At 47.4% G+C, this 16,505-nt stretch overlaps 1 protein-coding gene across 2 annotated transcripts in view; it reads right to left on the minus strand.

The window, feature by feature from the left end:
* The window catches only part of LOC123991430 (nuclear receptor coactivator 2-like), a 262,415-nt gene that overhangs the window by 46,891 nt on the left and 199,019 nt on the right, over window positions 1-16,505 (minus strand). For both annotated transcript variants that reach the window (XM_046293020.1, XM_046293019.1), the window contains 5 exons: window positions 10,714-10,903; window positions 8,969-9,169; window positions 8,170-8,409; window positions 5,129-5,234; window positions 4,004-4,202 (listed from right to left, as the gene is read on the minus strand). In XM_046293020.1, the coding sequence (XP_046148976.1) occupies window positions 4,004-4,202; window positions 5,129-5,234; window positions 8,170-8,409; window positions 8,969-9,169; window positions 10,714-10,903 (936 nt within the window). The remainder of the gene's footprint in view (window positions 1-4,003; window positions 4,203-5,128; window positions 5,235-8,169; window positions 8,410-8,968; window positions 9,170-10,713; window positions 10,904-16,505) is intronic.

Raw genomic sequence — 16,505 nt, forward strand, 5'->3', positions numbered from 1 at the left:
GCATCATGAGGGAAGAAAAGTATGTGGATATATTGAAGCAACATCTCAAGACATCAGTCAGGAAGTTAAAGCTTGGTCGTAATGGGTCTTCCAAATGAACAATGACCCCAAGCATACTTCCAAAGTCATGGCAAAATGGCTTAAGGACAACAAAGTCAAGGTATTGGGAGTGGCCATCACAAAGCCCTGACTCCAATCCTATAGAACATTTGTGGGCAGAACCAAAAAAGCATGTGTGAGCAAGGAGGCCTACAAACCTGACTCAGGTACACCAGCTCTGTCAGGAGGAATGGGCCAAAATTCACACAACTTATTGTGGGAAGCTTGTGGAAGGCTACCCGAAATGTTTGACCCAAGTTAAATAATTTAAAGGCAATGCTACCAAATACTAATTGAGTATGTACATTTCTGACCCACTGGGAATGTGATGAAAGAAATAAAAGCTGAAATAAATCATTCTTTCTACTATTATTCTGACATTTCACATTCTTAAAATAAAGTGGTGATCCTAACTGACCTAAAACAGGGAATTTTTACTAGGATTAAATGTCAGAAATTGTTAAAAAACAGAGTTTAAATGTATTTGGCCAAGGCGTATGTAAACTTCCGACTTCAACTGTACAGCTGGTGTTCATTGACGTCCACAAGAGAAGGGAACAGGTGACAGGAGGAGAGCGCATCGATCCGAGAAGGAATACAACGTGGCTGCTATGTATGTGAACTGTGTTTACGCGTGACCAGGGGTGTATTCATTCTGCCTATTCTGTTGAATTGTCTTTTTTCTTAATCGGACGCAAACGGAACAAAACGGGGATAAACATACCTGAATTTGTCCAATAGAAACTCTCGTTTGCAACTGTTGGACTAATGATTAAACTCTAGATCAGCTAGATGCAGGCAAGAGTGTACAAGGTGGTATTGAAAGTGTCACCTAAACATTTTCTGTCGACCTGTGTACCCCTACATTGTAAACTGTCATTCATAGTGTAGGTTAATAAGGCCGTGCTCATGAAAATATATTTTGGAGTCCTCCCTCATCTTAAACGGCACTGACCTCCACAAGTGCACAAAGAACCAGTGGTCCTCCCCAAGTTAACCCACTGTTCCTAGGCCGTCATTATGTAAATAAGAATTTGTTCTTAACTGACTTGTCTGGTTAAATACACATTTTATTAGATCATTATTCCTGTCTGTATAAAGTGGAATAACTTATTTCAAAATACTACACGAGAGAGCATGATTTAGCTGTGGATCGTTTTCCATCACAAAGTACAAAAGGAATTTTGTTAGCAACACACAGCAAATAGCCTATAAAACAGCTGACTGTTGAGTTGAGGCTGTCAGTGAAAACACATCTAAAATCATCCCAGACCAAATCATCCCAGACCAAATCATCCCAGACCTAATCATCCCAGACCAAATCATCCCAGACCAAATCATCCCAGACCAAATCATCCCAGACCAAATCATCCCAGACCTAATCATCCCAGACCAAATCATCCCAGACCAAATCATCCCAGACCAAATCATCCCAGACCAAATCATCCCAGACCTAAATCATCCCAGACCTAAATCATCCCAGACCAAATCATCCCAGACCAAATCATCCCAGACCAAATCATCCCAGACCAAATAATCCCAGACCAAATCATCCCAGACCAAATCATCCCAGACCAAATCATCCCAGACCAAATCATCCCAGACCAAATCATCCCAGACTAAATCATCCCAGACCAAATCATCCCAGACCAAATCATCCCAGACCAAATCATCCCAGACCAAATCATCCCAGACCAAATCATCCCAGACTAAATCATCCCAGACCTAATCATCCCAGACCTAATCATCCCAGACCAAATCATCCCAGACCAAATCATCCCAGACCAAATCATCCCAGACTAAATCATCCCAGACCAAATCATCCCAGACCAAATCATCCCAGACCAAATCATCCCAGACCAAATCATCCCAGACCAAATCATCCCAGACTAAATCATCCCAGACCAAATCATCCCAGACCAAATCATCCCAGACCAAATCATCCCAGACCAAATCATCCCAGACCAAATCATCCCAGACCAAATCATCCCAGACCAAATCATCCCAGACCTAATCATCCCAGACCAAATCATCCCAGACCAAATCATCCCAGACCAAATCATCCCAGACCTAATCATCCCAGACCTAATCATCCCAGACCAAATCATCCCAGACCAAATCATCCAAAATGCATAGCGGGGAAAACACATCTAAAATCGTCCCAGACCAAATCATCCCAGACCTAATCATCCCAGACCTAATCATCCCAGACAAATCATCCAAAATGCATCACCTAAAAGACCAAATCATCCCAGACCAAATCATCCCAGACCTAATCATCCCAGACCTAATCATCCCAGACCAAATCATCCAAAATACATAGCGGGGAAAACACACAAAGACAAAGAACAAAAAAACAGATCTTTCTTTAGTTATCAAAATTCTCAACTCCCACTTTAGACCGTCCCCTCGCCCATACCCGGGCGAGAACCAGGGACCCTCTGCACACATCGACAACAGTCACCCACGAAGCATCGTTACCTATCGCTCCACAAAAGCCACGGTAGGCCTACAGCCCATCTTATTGGCCCATAGCCCTGGTGAGTGTGTACACTCAGTCTTTATCATTGGCTTAGGGCAATATAACTTCCTCCTTCAGGCTAGATGATGTCACATAACTTCCTCCTTCAGGCTAGATGATGTCACATAACTTCCTCCTTCAGGCTAGATGATGTCACATAACTTCCCCCTTCAGGCTAGATGATGTCACATAACTTCCTCCTTCAGGCTAGATGATGTCACATAACTTCCCCCTTCAGGCTAGATGATGTCACATAACTTCCCCCTTCAGGCTAGATGATGTCACATAACTTCCTCCTTCAGGCTAGATGATGTCACATAACTTCCTCCTTCAGGCTAGATGATGTCACATAACTTCCTCCTTCAGGCTAGATGATGTCACATAACTTCCCCCTTCAGGCTACATGATGTCACATAACTTCCCCCTTCAGGCTAGATGATGTCACATAACTTCCCCCTTCAGGCTAGATGATGTCACATAACTTCCTCCTTCAGGCTACATGATGTCACATAACTTCCCCCTTCAGGCTAGATGATGTCACATGACTTCCTCCTTCAGGCGAGACGGATGTCATCTTGTAAAGTTTCTCCTTTTCACAGGCTGAGATTATATCATACGGTTAGATTCAAGACCAGGTTGTTGTTTTTTTGCCTGCAGAGTACTTTTTTTGTGGTATTGCATTAAAGATTGTGCTCGTCTGTCTCCATTCATGTTGTGTCGTAGAATTGCATGAATTGTGTTTAATAAAAAAAGCATGATCTTCTCGGATCCTCTAGCTGAGCTCCTAATGAGTCTCTAGCCGGGGCTGAGCTCCTAATGAGTCTCTAGCCGGGGCTGAGCTCCTAATGTGTCTCTAGCCGGGGCTGAGCTCCTAATGAGTCTCTAGCCGGGCTGAGCTCCTAATGTGTCTCTAGCCGGGGCTGAGCTCCTAATGAGTCTCTAGCCGGGGCTGAGCTCCTAATGAGTCTCTAGCCGGGGCTGAGCTCCTAATGTGTCTCTAGCCGGGGCTGAGCTCCTAATGAGTCTCTAGCCGGGGCTGAGCTCCGAATGAGTCTCTAGCCGGGGCTGAGCTCCGAATGAGTCTCTAGCGGGGGCTGAGCTCCAAATGAGTCTCTAGCCGGGGCTGATGAAAAAATAGCTTCACCAAACTCTAAACTCTATGGGAACAGAGGAGAGACAGAGGAGGAGAAATAGACTGTATAGGCCTAGATGACAAAAAGAAGAACAACTCTAGTGACAGGTGAGTGTCCCCAGAGAGAAGAAGAGAAGAGAGATAGAAGAGAGGGATCAGAGATGGAGGAATGGACTGATCTGTCACAGAGTAGTTAAGAGAGAGGGATATTAATAGATGAAAAACATTACACAGTGATTGCTGAATCGTACCTGTCCCATCAGAGTATGTATCCCCAGGGCTCTGTCTATCTCCTCCAGGCCATCAAAGTCCTTCAGCACTGTGTAGAGCTGTGACATGAGAGCCCCCTCATCACTAGAACCCCCCTCACCAGGACCCCCAGTCCCCTGGCCCCCGGGCCCCGGACCCCCACACAACACCTCCTCCTCCTGCTGGGGGGCATACACAGATCTGGAGAGGAAGAGAAGGTGGGGAGGAGAGGAAGAGAAGGGGGGAAGAGAAGGGGGAGAGGGAGAGGAAGAGAAGGGGAGGGAGAGGAAGAGAAGGTGGGGAGGAGAGGGGAGGGAGGGAGAGGAAGAGAAGGGGGGAGGGAGAAGAAGAGAAGGGGGGAGGAGAGGGGAGGGAGGGAGATGAAGAGAAGGTGGGGAGGAGAGGGGAGGGAGGGAAGGGGAACAGAGGGGGGATGGAAAGAAGGGGGAGAGGGAGAGAAGGGGGAGAGGGAGAGGAAGAGAAGGGGAGGGTGGAGAGGGGGAAGAGGGGGAAGAGGGAGAAAAGGAGGGGAGGGGGAAGAGGGGGAAGAGGGAGTGAAGGAGGGGAGGGGGAAGGGGGAAGAGGGAGTGAAGGAGGGGAGGGGGAAGAGGGAGAGAAGGAGGGGAGGGGGAAGAGGGGGAAGAGGGAGAGAAGGGGTGGAAGGTTAAATGACCATAAGTTATTTTAACCACTTCTCTGTGCTGTAGTTAACTGATCCAAACCGTTTTAAAGTGGTTAGTCTGAACTATAAGAGTTGCTCCAGCGCCGACAGACAACGGTTCTGGTAAAGGAAGGATGTGACAGGTTCTGGTACAGGTTCTGGTAAAGGAAGGATGTGACAGGTTCTGGTACAGTGTGTTACAGGTTCTGGTACAGTGTGTGACAGGTTCAGGTACAGGTTCTGGTAAAGGAAGGATGTGACAGGTTCTGGTACAGTGTGTTACAGGTTCTGGTACAGTGTGTGACAGGTTCTGGTACAGTGTGTAACAGGTTCTGGTAAAGGAAGGATGTGTGACAGGTTCTGGTACAGGTTCTGGTACCGTAGCTGCAGTAGTGATTGTAGGACAGAGGCCTGTGTAAAGTAGTCTCATGTAGTGTCCAGTAGAGTAGTACAGAGGGCTGGTTACCTGTTCTGGTTGAAGGCCTCAATAGGTATCATGCTGTCTGGCCATGGAGCCGTCTGATTGGGTGGAGCCTGTTGCTGGGAGAATTGGTGGGCCCGCATGCCCATCTCTTTAAAGAGAGAGAAATTCAAATAATATAACTTTATTAACCTCATGGCTATCTACATAGAGAGAAATTCAAATAATATAACTTTATTTACCCCATGGCTATCTATATATAGATTCAAATAATGTAACTTTATTTACCCCATGGCTATCTATATATAGAGAGTTTCAAATGATATAACTTTATTAACCCCATGCCCATCTATATATAGAGAGTTTCAAATGATATAACTTTATTAACCCCATGGCTATCTATAGAGGTTCAAATAATATAACTTTATTAACCTTCATGCCCATCTCTCTCTTTCTCTCTCTCTCTCTATGTATATATATATATATAGGAAGGTTCAAATTAATACAACTTTATTAACCCCATGCCCATCTATTTTGAGAGAGATTCAAATAATATAACTTTATTAACCCCATGACTATCTATATATAGATTCAAATAATTGAACTTTATTAACCTACATGCCCATCTATATATAGAGAGAGAGATTCAAATTAATATACACTACATGACCAAAAGTATGTGGACACCCCTTCAAATTAGTGGTTCAGCTATTTCAGCCACACTCGTTGCTGACAGGTATATAAAATCTAGCACACAGCCATGCAATCTCCATAGACAAACAGTGTCAGTAGAATGGCCTTCCTGAAGAGCTCAGTGACTTTCAAAGTGGCACCGTCATAGGATGCCACCTTTCCAACAAGTCAGTTCTTCAAATTTCTGCCCTACTAGAAACGCGTTCTCTGGAGTGATGAATCACGCTTCACCATCTGGCAGTCCGACGGTAGAATCTGGGTTTGGTGGATGCCAGGAGGACGTACCTGCCTCAATGCATTGTGCCAACTGTAAAGTTTGGTGGAGGAGGAATAATGGTCTGGGGCTGTTTTTCATTTTTCAGGCCCCTTAGTTCCAGTGAAGGGAAATCTTAATGCTACAGCATACAATGACATTCTGGACGATTCTGTGCTTCCAACTTTGTGGCAACAGTTTGGGGAAGGCCCTTTCCTGTTTCAGCATGACAGTGGCCCGTGCACAGAGCGAGGTCCATACAGAAATGGTTTGTCGAGATCGGTGTGGAAGAACTTGACTGGCCTGCACAGAGCCCTGACCTCAACCCCATCAAACACCTTTGGGATGGATTGAAACGCCGACTGCGAGCCAGGCCTAATCGCCCAGCATCAGTGCCCAACTTCAATAATGCTCTTGTGGCTGAATGGAAACAAGTCCCCGCAGCAATGTTCCAACATCTAGTGGAAAGCCTTCCCAGAAGAGTGGAGGCTGTTATAGCAGCAATGTTCAACATCTAGTGGAAAGCCTTCCCAGAAGAGTGGAGGCTGTTATAGCAGCAATGTTCCAACATCTAGTGGAAAGCCTTCCCAGAAGAGTGGAGGCTGTTATAGCAGCAATGTTCCAACATCTAGTGGAAAGCCTTCCCAGAAGAGTGGAGGCTGTTATAGCAGCAATGTTCCAACATCTAGTGGAAAGCCTTCCCAGAAGAGTGGAGGCTGTTATAGCAGCAATGTTCCAACATCTAGTGGAAAGCCTTCCCAGAAGAGTGGAGGCTGTTATAGCAGCAAAGGGGGAACCAACTCCATATTAATGACCATGATTTTGGAATGAGATGTTCGAAAAGGAGGTGTCCACATACTTTTGCCCACGTAGTGTACCATTATTAACCCCATGCCCATCTCTTTATGGACAGAGATTCAAATGAATATAAATTTATTAACCCCATGCCCATCTCTTTATGGACAGAGATTCAAATGAATATAACTTTATTAATCCCATGCCCATCTATATAGAGAGAGAGATTCAAATAATATAACTTTATTAACCCCCATGCTATCTATAGAGATTCAAATAATATAACTTTATTAACCCCATGCCCATCTCTTTAAAGAGAGAGATTCAAATAATATAACTTTATTAACCCCATGGCTATCTATAGAGATTCAAATAATATAACTTTATTAACCCCATGCCCATCTCTTTATGGACAGATTCAAATTAATATAACTTTACTAACCCTATACGCATCTCTTTAGAGAGAAATGTTCAAATGAATATAACTTTATTAGAGAGAGACATTAAAATGTATATATAACTTTATTAACCCCATGCCAAAACCAGACTGAGCTGCTCGAGATAGGTAAGTAGCCTAGTGGTTAGAGTGTAGAGGTGGCAGGGTAGCCTAGTGGTTAGAGTGTAGAGGAGGCAGGGTAGTCTAGTGGTTAGAGTGTAGAGGTGGCAGGTAGCCTAGTGGTTAGAGCGTAGAGGTGGCAGGTAGCCTAGTGGTTAGAGGGTAGAGGCGGCAGGGTAGCCTAGTGGTTAGAGTGTAGAGGAGGCAGGGTAGCCTAGTGGTTAGAGTGTAGAGGAGGCAGGGTAGCCTAGTGGTTAGAGTGTAGAGGAGGCAGGGTAGCCTAGTGGTTAGAGTGTAGAGGAGGTAGGGTAGCCTAGTGGTTAGAGTGTTGGACCAGCACTGAAAGGTTGCTGGTTCGAATCCCCGAGCTGACAAGGTAAACATGTTGTTCTGCCCGTGAACAGGCAGTTAGCCCACTGTTCCTAGGCCGTCATTGTAAATAATAATTTGTTCTTAACTGACTTGTATAGTTAAATCAAGGTTAAATAAAAAAATATTTCATCTGGCATTAGACAGTGTATCAGGGTGTTGTTCCTCTGACTGGCCAGCAGGTGTCAGCTTTATCCCAAACTCCAAAACTTTTTATTTTTCAAAACTATTTGTGTACTTCTACATGCTGAAAATGAATATCAATAAATTGGTTTCCATTGACAACACAAATATGTTACATCAATTGGTGGGTCCCCAAGCCCAATGATAAGAAACACTGACCTGTGGATAGACCATGACAAATATATATTCTAGAGCAACCCTGGTATAGAACTAGAAATGATAGATATACAGTCTCACCGTTGGCCATCATCTGCGACTGCAGCATCTGCCTGGGTGCAGGTCCTGGTAGACTGCTGGGTCTCATGAGGCCCCCGGCGCCTCCAGGGTTGGGCCCCATACGGCTGTGCATCGTCCCCTGCTGACCTGGGGCCCCAGGAGGAGGGACCGAGGCTGAACCGCTCTGACCCGGGCCCCCAGGACCCCAACCCCCCTCCTCCTGCTGGTGCTGCATGCCCTGCCGAGGACCACTCACTAGACCTGGTGGGGTGAGGGTAGATGGAGGGAGGGAGAGATCACGTGAGTGAGTAAATGTGTGGGAAGTGTCAGAGGGAAAAAGTGAGGGACAACAATATACCGCCCATCTACAAGGACAGAAGTCAACATCATTTTGTTCATAAATTTGTTCCTTCTGTGAGTCAAAATGAAAGTGAGAGGAGAGGAACTGGCAGTGTGTGTCTGTGTGTGTGGGTGACTCCGACTCCCTCGACTTCCTGTGCACGGAAACAGGAAGTGACTCACTATGACGTGTCATCGGTCCCCACGGAGAGAGAGAGAGAGAGAGAGAAAGCTGACGTGTCAGACGGTAGCATAGAGAGGGGCAGCGAGTGTATTCCGTTACACGTGTTTCTTTGAGTGCTGACTTCGATGACTCCTGACCAGGGAAACCTCAGTAGCTACCTGCTACACTTGTAGCATGAAAAGGTCAAGAACATCTGCTAAATTACTCAAATGTAAATGTTTGTTGATAGCCTGAGTATTTTTAGATCAAGGAAAATACACAAAAAAGTGTAAGCCTCGCTCTGACGGCTCCACCCACCTGCGAGGTTGGCCTGGTTGGACATCATGGCGGAGTGGTTTCCCAAGATGCCTTGCTGCTGCTGTAGTGTGTAGGGGCTGGGGGTCCTCATGGGGGGATACTGGCCCTGTGGGGGCCGGCCCCCTGACATGTTCACATCCAGGGATACACTCCTCAAAGGCAAACCCCTACCTGGACCCTGGCCCCCCGGACATCCGTAGTCTAGAGAGAGTGAGAGAGTGAGTGAGTGAGTGAGTGAGAGAGAGAGAGTGAGTTAGTGACAGTGTGAGAGAGAGAGAGTGAGTTAGTGACAGTGTGAGAGAGAGTGACAGTAAGAGCGTGAGAGAGAGAGAGAGACAGAGAGAGAGAGAGAGAGAGAGACAGAGAGAGAGACAGAGAGAGAGAGAGACAGAGAGAGAGAGAGAGAGAGAGAGAGAGAGAGAGAGAGAGAGAGAGAGAGAGAGAGAGAGAGAGAGAGAGAGAGAGAGACAGAGAGACAGAGAGACAGAGAGAGAGAGAGCAGGTGTAGTGACACATTTGAGATAAAAAAACATGCTAATCGTCTACACAGTAACATGGTCTACACGGCATCAACATCTACACGGTAACATGGTCTACACGGCATCAACATCTACACTGTAACATGGTGTACACTGTAACATGGTCTACATGGTAACATGGTCTACATGGTCTACACTGTAACATGGTCTACATGGTAACATGGTCTACATGGTAACATGGTCTACATGGTCTACACTGTAACATGGTCTACATGGTCTACACTGTAACATGGTCTACACGGTAACATGGTCTACATGGTAACATGGTCTACATGGTCTACACTGTAACATGGTCTACATGGTAACATGGTCTACATGGTCTACACTGTAACATGGTCTACATGGTAACATGGTCTACATGGTCTACACTGTAACATGGTCTACACTGTAACATGGTCTACATGGTAACATGGTCTACATGGTAACATGGTCTACACTGTAACATGGTCTACACTGTAACATGGTCTATGGTCTACACTGTGACATGGTCTACACGGTAACATGGTCTACACGGTAACATGGTCTACATGGTCTATGGTCTACACTGTAACATGGTCTACACTGTAACATGGTCTACACTGTAACATGGTCTACATGGTAACATGGTCTACACGGTAACATGGTCTACACTGTAACATGGTCTACATGGTAACATGGTCTACACGGTAACATGGTCTACACTGTAACATGGTCTACATGGTAACATGGTCTACACTGTAACACGGTCTACATGGTCTACACGGTAACATGGTCTACATGGTAACATGGTCTATGGTCTACACTGTAACATGGTCTACACGGTAACATGGTCTACATGGTAACATGGTCTACACTGTAACATGGTCTACATGGTAACATGGTCTACATGGTCTACATGGTAACATGGTCTACATGGTAACATGGTCTACACGGTAACATGGTCTACAAGGATAACATGGTCTACATGGTCTACATGGTAACATGGTCTACATGGTAACATGGTCTACACTGTAACATGGTCTACACTGTAACATGGTGTGTGTGTGTGTGTGTGTCTAGGAGGGAGTGTGAGACGGTGCATGTACTTGTACTGTACTGTGTGTGTATGTGCCTGTCAGATGTGACCATGTGTGTGTGTGTGTGTGTGTGTGTGTGTGTGTGTGTGTTTGTGTGTGTGTGTGTGTGTGCGTGTGTGTGTGTGTGTGTGTGAGAGTAAGACACACTCACTGCCTGGCCCCAAGCCTCGCTGCATGCCCCTCTGCTGCTGCTGTGTTGCCATGGCGTTGGGGTTGCCAGGGCTGGTTTCCTGGGTGATGTGCAGTATGTCGTTGATGATGGTCTGTTTGTCCAGGGAGGAGGGGAGGGAGGAGGGCTGGACACACTGCAGCTCATCGAGGATTTCATCCAACTCTGAAGACTACAGGAGAGACAGGGAGGAGGGTCAGGAGAACACATACATGTGAGTCATTTAACAGACTCTCTGATCCAGAGACACTTACAGTAGTGAGTCATTTAACGGACTCTCTGATCCAGAGACACTTACAGTCGTGAGTCATTTAGCAGACTCTCTGATCCAGAGCCACTACAGTAGTGAGTCATTTAACAGACTCTCTGATCCAGAGACACTTACAGTCGTGAGTCATTTAACAGACTCTCTGATCCAGAGACACTTACAGTCGTGAGTCATTTAGCAGACTCTCTGATCCAGAGCCACTACAGTAGTGAGTCATTTAACAGACTCTCTGATCCAGAGACACTTACAGTCGTGAGTCATTTAACAGACTCTCTGATCCAGAGACACTACAGTAGTGAGTCATTTAACAGACGCGCGCACGCACGCACGCACGCACGCACGCACGCACGCACGCACGCACGCACGCACGCACGCACGCACGCACGCACACACGCACACGCACGCACGCACGCACACACACGCAACACACACACACACACACAGCAGAGGCAGTTGTGCACGCACGCACGCACGCACGCACACACACACACACACACACACACACACACACACACACACACACACACACACACACACACACACACACAGCAGAGGGAGTTGTGTTAGAAGACACATCGCGTCAGGCTAATTAAATCGAGGCAGCAGACATCCAAGCGACAGACAGAGAGGTTCGAGGGGCCTCCCGTCTTCCTCCCTCATGGATAGTATTATAGTATTATTATAGTATTGTGACGTGTAAAGCACACAGGCCCATTACAAACACAAATTCATAATAAATAAATATTTCTATAAATAAACATTTCTGTCCCTCCGCCAAGCTGGCGCAGGACAAATAGAAACACAGCTATGAGAATACTGTGATGTGTGTGTGTGTGTGTGTGTGTGTGTGTGTGTGTGTGTGTGTGTGTGTGTGTGTGTGTGTGTGTGTGTGTGTGTGTGTGTGTGTGTGTGTGTGTGTGTGTGTGTGTGTGTGTGTGTGAGGCATATTCAAGCTTACTGCTTACTGTGCAATACTGTTGTCAGAGTTTGTCCAGGTCAGATCAACATAAGACTATATTACCCTTAATTCATAACTTATAACCTATTCAACTACTACGAGCTTGCATGTCCCATGTCCCATGTCCCATGTCCCAATAACAGTGAGGGTAGTCTACTGTAGGTAGAGCGCAAAACACACATCCACACCAAAACACACATCCACTTTCATACCAAAACACACATCTACTCCAAAACACACATCCACACAAACACATCCACACCAAAACACACATCCACACCAAAACACACATCCACTTTCATACCAATACACACATCCACACCAAAACACACATCCACACCAAAACACACATCCACTTTCATACGAAAACTTTCATACCAAAACACACATCCACACCAAAACACACATCCACTTTCATACCAAAACACACATCCACTTTCATACCAAAACACACATCTACTCCAAAACACACATCCACACAAACACATCCACACCAAAACACACATCCACACCAAAACACACATCCACTTTCATACCAAAACACACATCCTTTCATACCAAAACACACATCTACTCCAAAACACACATCCACACAAACACATCCACACCAAAACACACATCCACACCAAAACACACATCCACTTTCATACCAATACACACATCCACACCAAAACACACATCCACACCAAAACACACATCCACTTTCATACGAAAACTTTCATACCAAAACACACATCCACACCAAAACACACATCCACTTTCATACCAAAACACACATCCACTTTCATACCAAAACACACATCTACTCCAAAACACACATCCACACAAACACATCCACACCAAAACACACATCCACACCAAAACACACATCCACTTTCATACCAATACACACATCCACACCAAAACACACATCCACACCAAAACACACATCCACTTTCATACGAAAACTTTCATACCAAAACACACATCCACACCAAAACACACATCCACTTTCATACCAAAACACACATCCACTTTCATACCAAAACACACATCCACTCCAAAACACACATCCACTTTCATACCAAAACACACATCCACTCCAAAACACACATCCACTCCAAAACACACATCCACTTTCATACCAAAACACACATCCACTTTCATACCAAAACACACATCCACTCCAAAACACACATCCACTTTCATACCAAAACACACATCCACTTTCATACCAAAACACACATCCACTCCACAACACACATTCACTTTCATACCAAACACACATCCACTCCAAAACACACATCCACTTTCATACCAAAACACACATCCACTTTCATACCAAAACACACATCCACTTTCATACCAAACACACATCCACTCCAAAACACACATCCACTTTCATACCAAAACACACATCCACTTTCACACCAAAACACACATCCACAACTAAAAAACACACATCCATCCGTTGAAACTGTTGCATTTACACACACACACACACACACACACACACACACACACACACACACACACACACACACACACACACACACACACACACACACACACACACACACACACACACACACACACACACACACACACACACACACACACACACACAGTAAATAAGTTGTAGTGTCTAAGAATCAACAGGAGGCGGCAGCACACTAGACGGCTCTGTTACAGCTCTACGCAGAGAGTAATATTCACCTGCTTTACAGCTGGGGCGGCAGGGTAGCCTAGTGGTTAGAGTGTTGGACTAGTAACACTAGACGGCTCTCTCTCCATCTCTTCCCCTCTCTCTCTCTCGTCCCCTCTCTCTCTCACCATCTCTTCCCCTCTCTCTCTCTCCATCTCTTCCCCTCTCTCTCTCTCTCCATCTCTTCCCCTCTCTCTCTCTCCATCTCGTCCCCTCTCTCTCTCTCCATCTCGTCCCCTCTCTCTCTCTCCATCTCTTCCCCTCTCTCTCTCTCCATCTCTTCCCCTCTCTCTCTCTCCATCTCTTCCCCTCTCTCTCTATCCATCTCTTCCCCTCTCTCTCTCTCCATCTCTCCCCCTCTCTCTCTCTCCATCTCTTCCCCTCTCTCTCTCTCCATCTCTTCCCCTCTCTCTATCTCCATCTCTTCCCCTCTCTCTCTCTCTCTCCATCTCTTCCCCTCTCTCTCTCTCTCTCTCTCCATCTCTTCTCTCTCTCTCTCTCTCTCTCTCTCTCTCTCTCTCTCTCTCTCTCTCTCTCTCTCTCTCTCTCTCTCTCTCTCTCCATCTCTTTCCCTCTCTCTCTCTCTCTCTCCATCTCTTCCCCTCTCTCTCTCCATCTCTTCGCCTCTCTCTCTCTCCATCTCGTCCCCTCTCCATCTCTTCCCCTCTCTCTCTCTCTCTCCATCTCGTCCCCTCTCCATCTCTTCACCTCTCTCTCCTTTTCACCTCTTCTGAAAACTAGCAATCTTAATATGAATAAAGGAGGAATGTGTGATGCTTGAGCTAGTTACCTGACAAGACTGGAAGGAGAGGGGAGCTAGTTACCTGACAGGACTGGAAGGAGAGGGGAGCTAGTTACCGGACAGGACTGGAAGGAGAGGGGAGGGGAGCTAGTTACCTGACAGGACTGGAAGGAGAGGGGAGGGGAGCTAGTTACCTGACAGGACTGGAAGGAGAGGAGGAGGGGACAGGCTAGTTACCGGACAGGACTGGAAGGAGAGGGGAGCTAGTTACCTAGGACTGGAAGGAGAGGGGAGGGGAGCTAGTTACCTGACAGGACTGGAAGGAGAGGGGAAGTTACCAGACAGAACTGGAAGGAGGGGAGCTAGTTACCTGACAGGACTGGAAGGAGAGGGGAGGGGAGCTAGTTACCTGACAAGACTGGAAGGAGAGGGGACTGGAAGGACTGGAAGGAGAGGGGAGGGGAGCTAGTTACCTGACAGGACTGGAAGGAGAGGGGAGGGGAGCTAGTTACCTGACAGGACTGGAAGGAGAGGGGAGGGGAGCTAGTTACCTGACAGGACTGGAAGGAGAGGGGAGCTAGTTACCTGACAAGACTGGAAGGAGAGGGGAGGGGAGCTAGTTACCTGAAAGGACTGGAAGGAGAGGGGAGGGGAGCTAGCCACCTGACAGGACTGGAAGGAGAGGGGAGCTAGTTACCTGACAGGACTGGAAGGAGAGGGGAGCTAGTTACCTGACAGGACTGGAAGGAGAGGGGAGCTAGTTACCTGACAGGACTGGAAGGAGAGGGGAGGGGAGCTAGTTACCTGACAGGACTGGAAGGAGAGGGGAGGGGAGCTAGTTACCTGACAGGACTGGAAGGAGAGGGGAGGGGAGCTAGTTACCTGACAAGACTGGAAGGAGAGGGGAGGGGAGCTAGTTACCTGACAAGACTGGAAGGAGAGGGGAGCTAGTTACCTGACAAGACTGGAAGGAGAGGGGAGCTAGTTACCTGACAGGACTGGAAGGAGAGGGGAGGGGAGCTAGTTACCTGACATGACTGGAAGGAGAGGGGAGGGGAGCTAGCCACCTGACAGGACTGGAAGGAGAGGGGAGCTAGTTCCCTGACAGGACTGGAAGGAGAGGGGAGCTAGTTACCGGACAGGACTGGAAGGAGAGGGGAGCTAGTTACCTGACAGGACTGGAAGGAGAGGGGAGGGGAGCTAGTTACCTGACAGGACTGGAAGGAGAGGGGAGCTAGTTACCTGACAGGACTGGAAGGAGAGGGGAGCTAGTTACCTGACAGGACTGGAAGGAGAGGGGAGGGGAGCTAGTTACCTGACAGGACTGGAAGGAGAGGGGAGGGGAGCTAGCCACCTGACAGGACTGGAAGGAGAGGGGAGCTAGTTACCTGACAGGACTGGAAGGAGAGGGGAGGGGAGCTAGTTACCTGACAGGACTGGAAGGAGAGGGGAGGGGAGCTAGTTACCTGACAGGACTGGAAGGAGAGGGGAGGGGAGCTAGTTACCTGACAGGACTGGAAGGAGAGGGGAGCGGAGCTAGTTACCTGACAGGACTGGAAGGAGAGGGGAGCTAGTTACCAGACAGGACTGGAAGGAGAGGGGAGCTAGTTACCTGACAGGACTGGAAGGAGAGGGGAGGGGAGCTAGTTACCTGACAGGACTGGAAGGAGAGGGGAGATAGTTACCGGACAGGACTGGAAGGAGAGGGGAGGGGAGCGAGTTACCAGACAGGACTGGAAGGAGAGGGGAGCTAGTTACCTGACAGGACTGGAAGGAGAGGGGAGGGGAGCTAGTTACCTGACAGGACTGGAAGGAGAGGGGAGCTAGTTACCTGACAGGACTGGAAGGAGAGGGGAGCTAGTTACCAGACAGGACTGGAAGGAGAGGGGAGGGGAGCGAGGTACCAGACAGGAATGGAAGGAGAGGGGAGGGGAGCTAGTTACCAGACAGGACTGGAAGGAGAGGGGAGCTAGTTACCTGACAGGACTGGAAGGAGAGGGGAGGGGAGCTAGTTACCAGACAGGACTGGAAGGAGAGGGGAGCTAGTTACCGGACAGGACTGGAAGGAGAGGGGACCTAGTTACCAGACAGGACTGGAAGGAGAGGGGAGGGGAGCTAGTTA

Source organism: Oncorhynchus gorbuscha, linkage group LG12 (genome assembly GCF_021184085.1).
Source record: "Oncorhynchus gorbuscha isolate QuinsamMale2020 ecotype Even-year linkage group LG12, OgorEven_v1.0, whole genome shotgun sequence".
Lineage (NCBI taxonomy): Eukaryota > Metazoa > Chordata > Actinopteri > Salmoniformes > Salmonidae > Oncorhynchus > Oncorhynchus gorbuscha.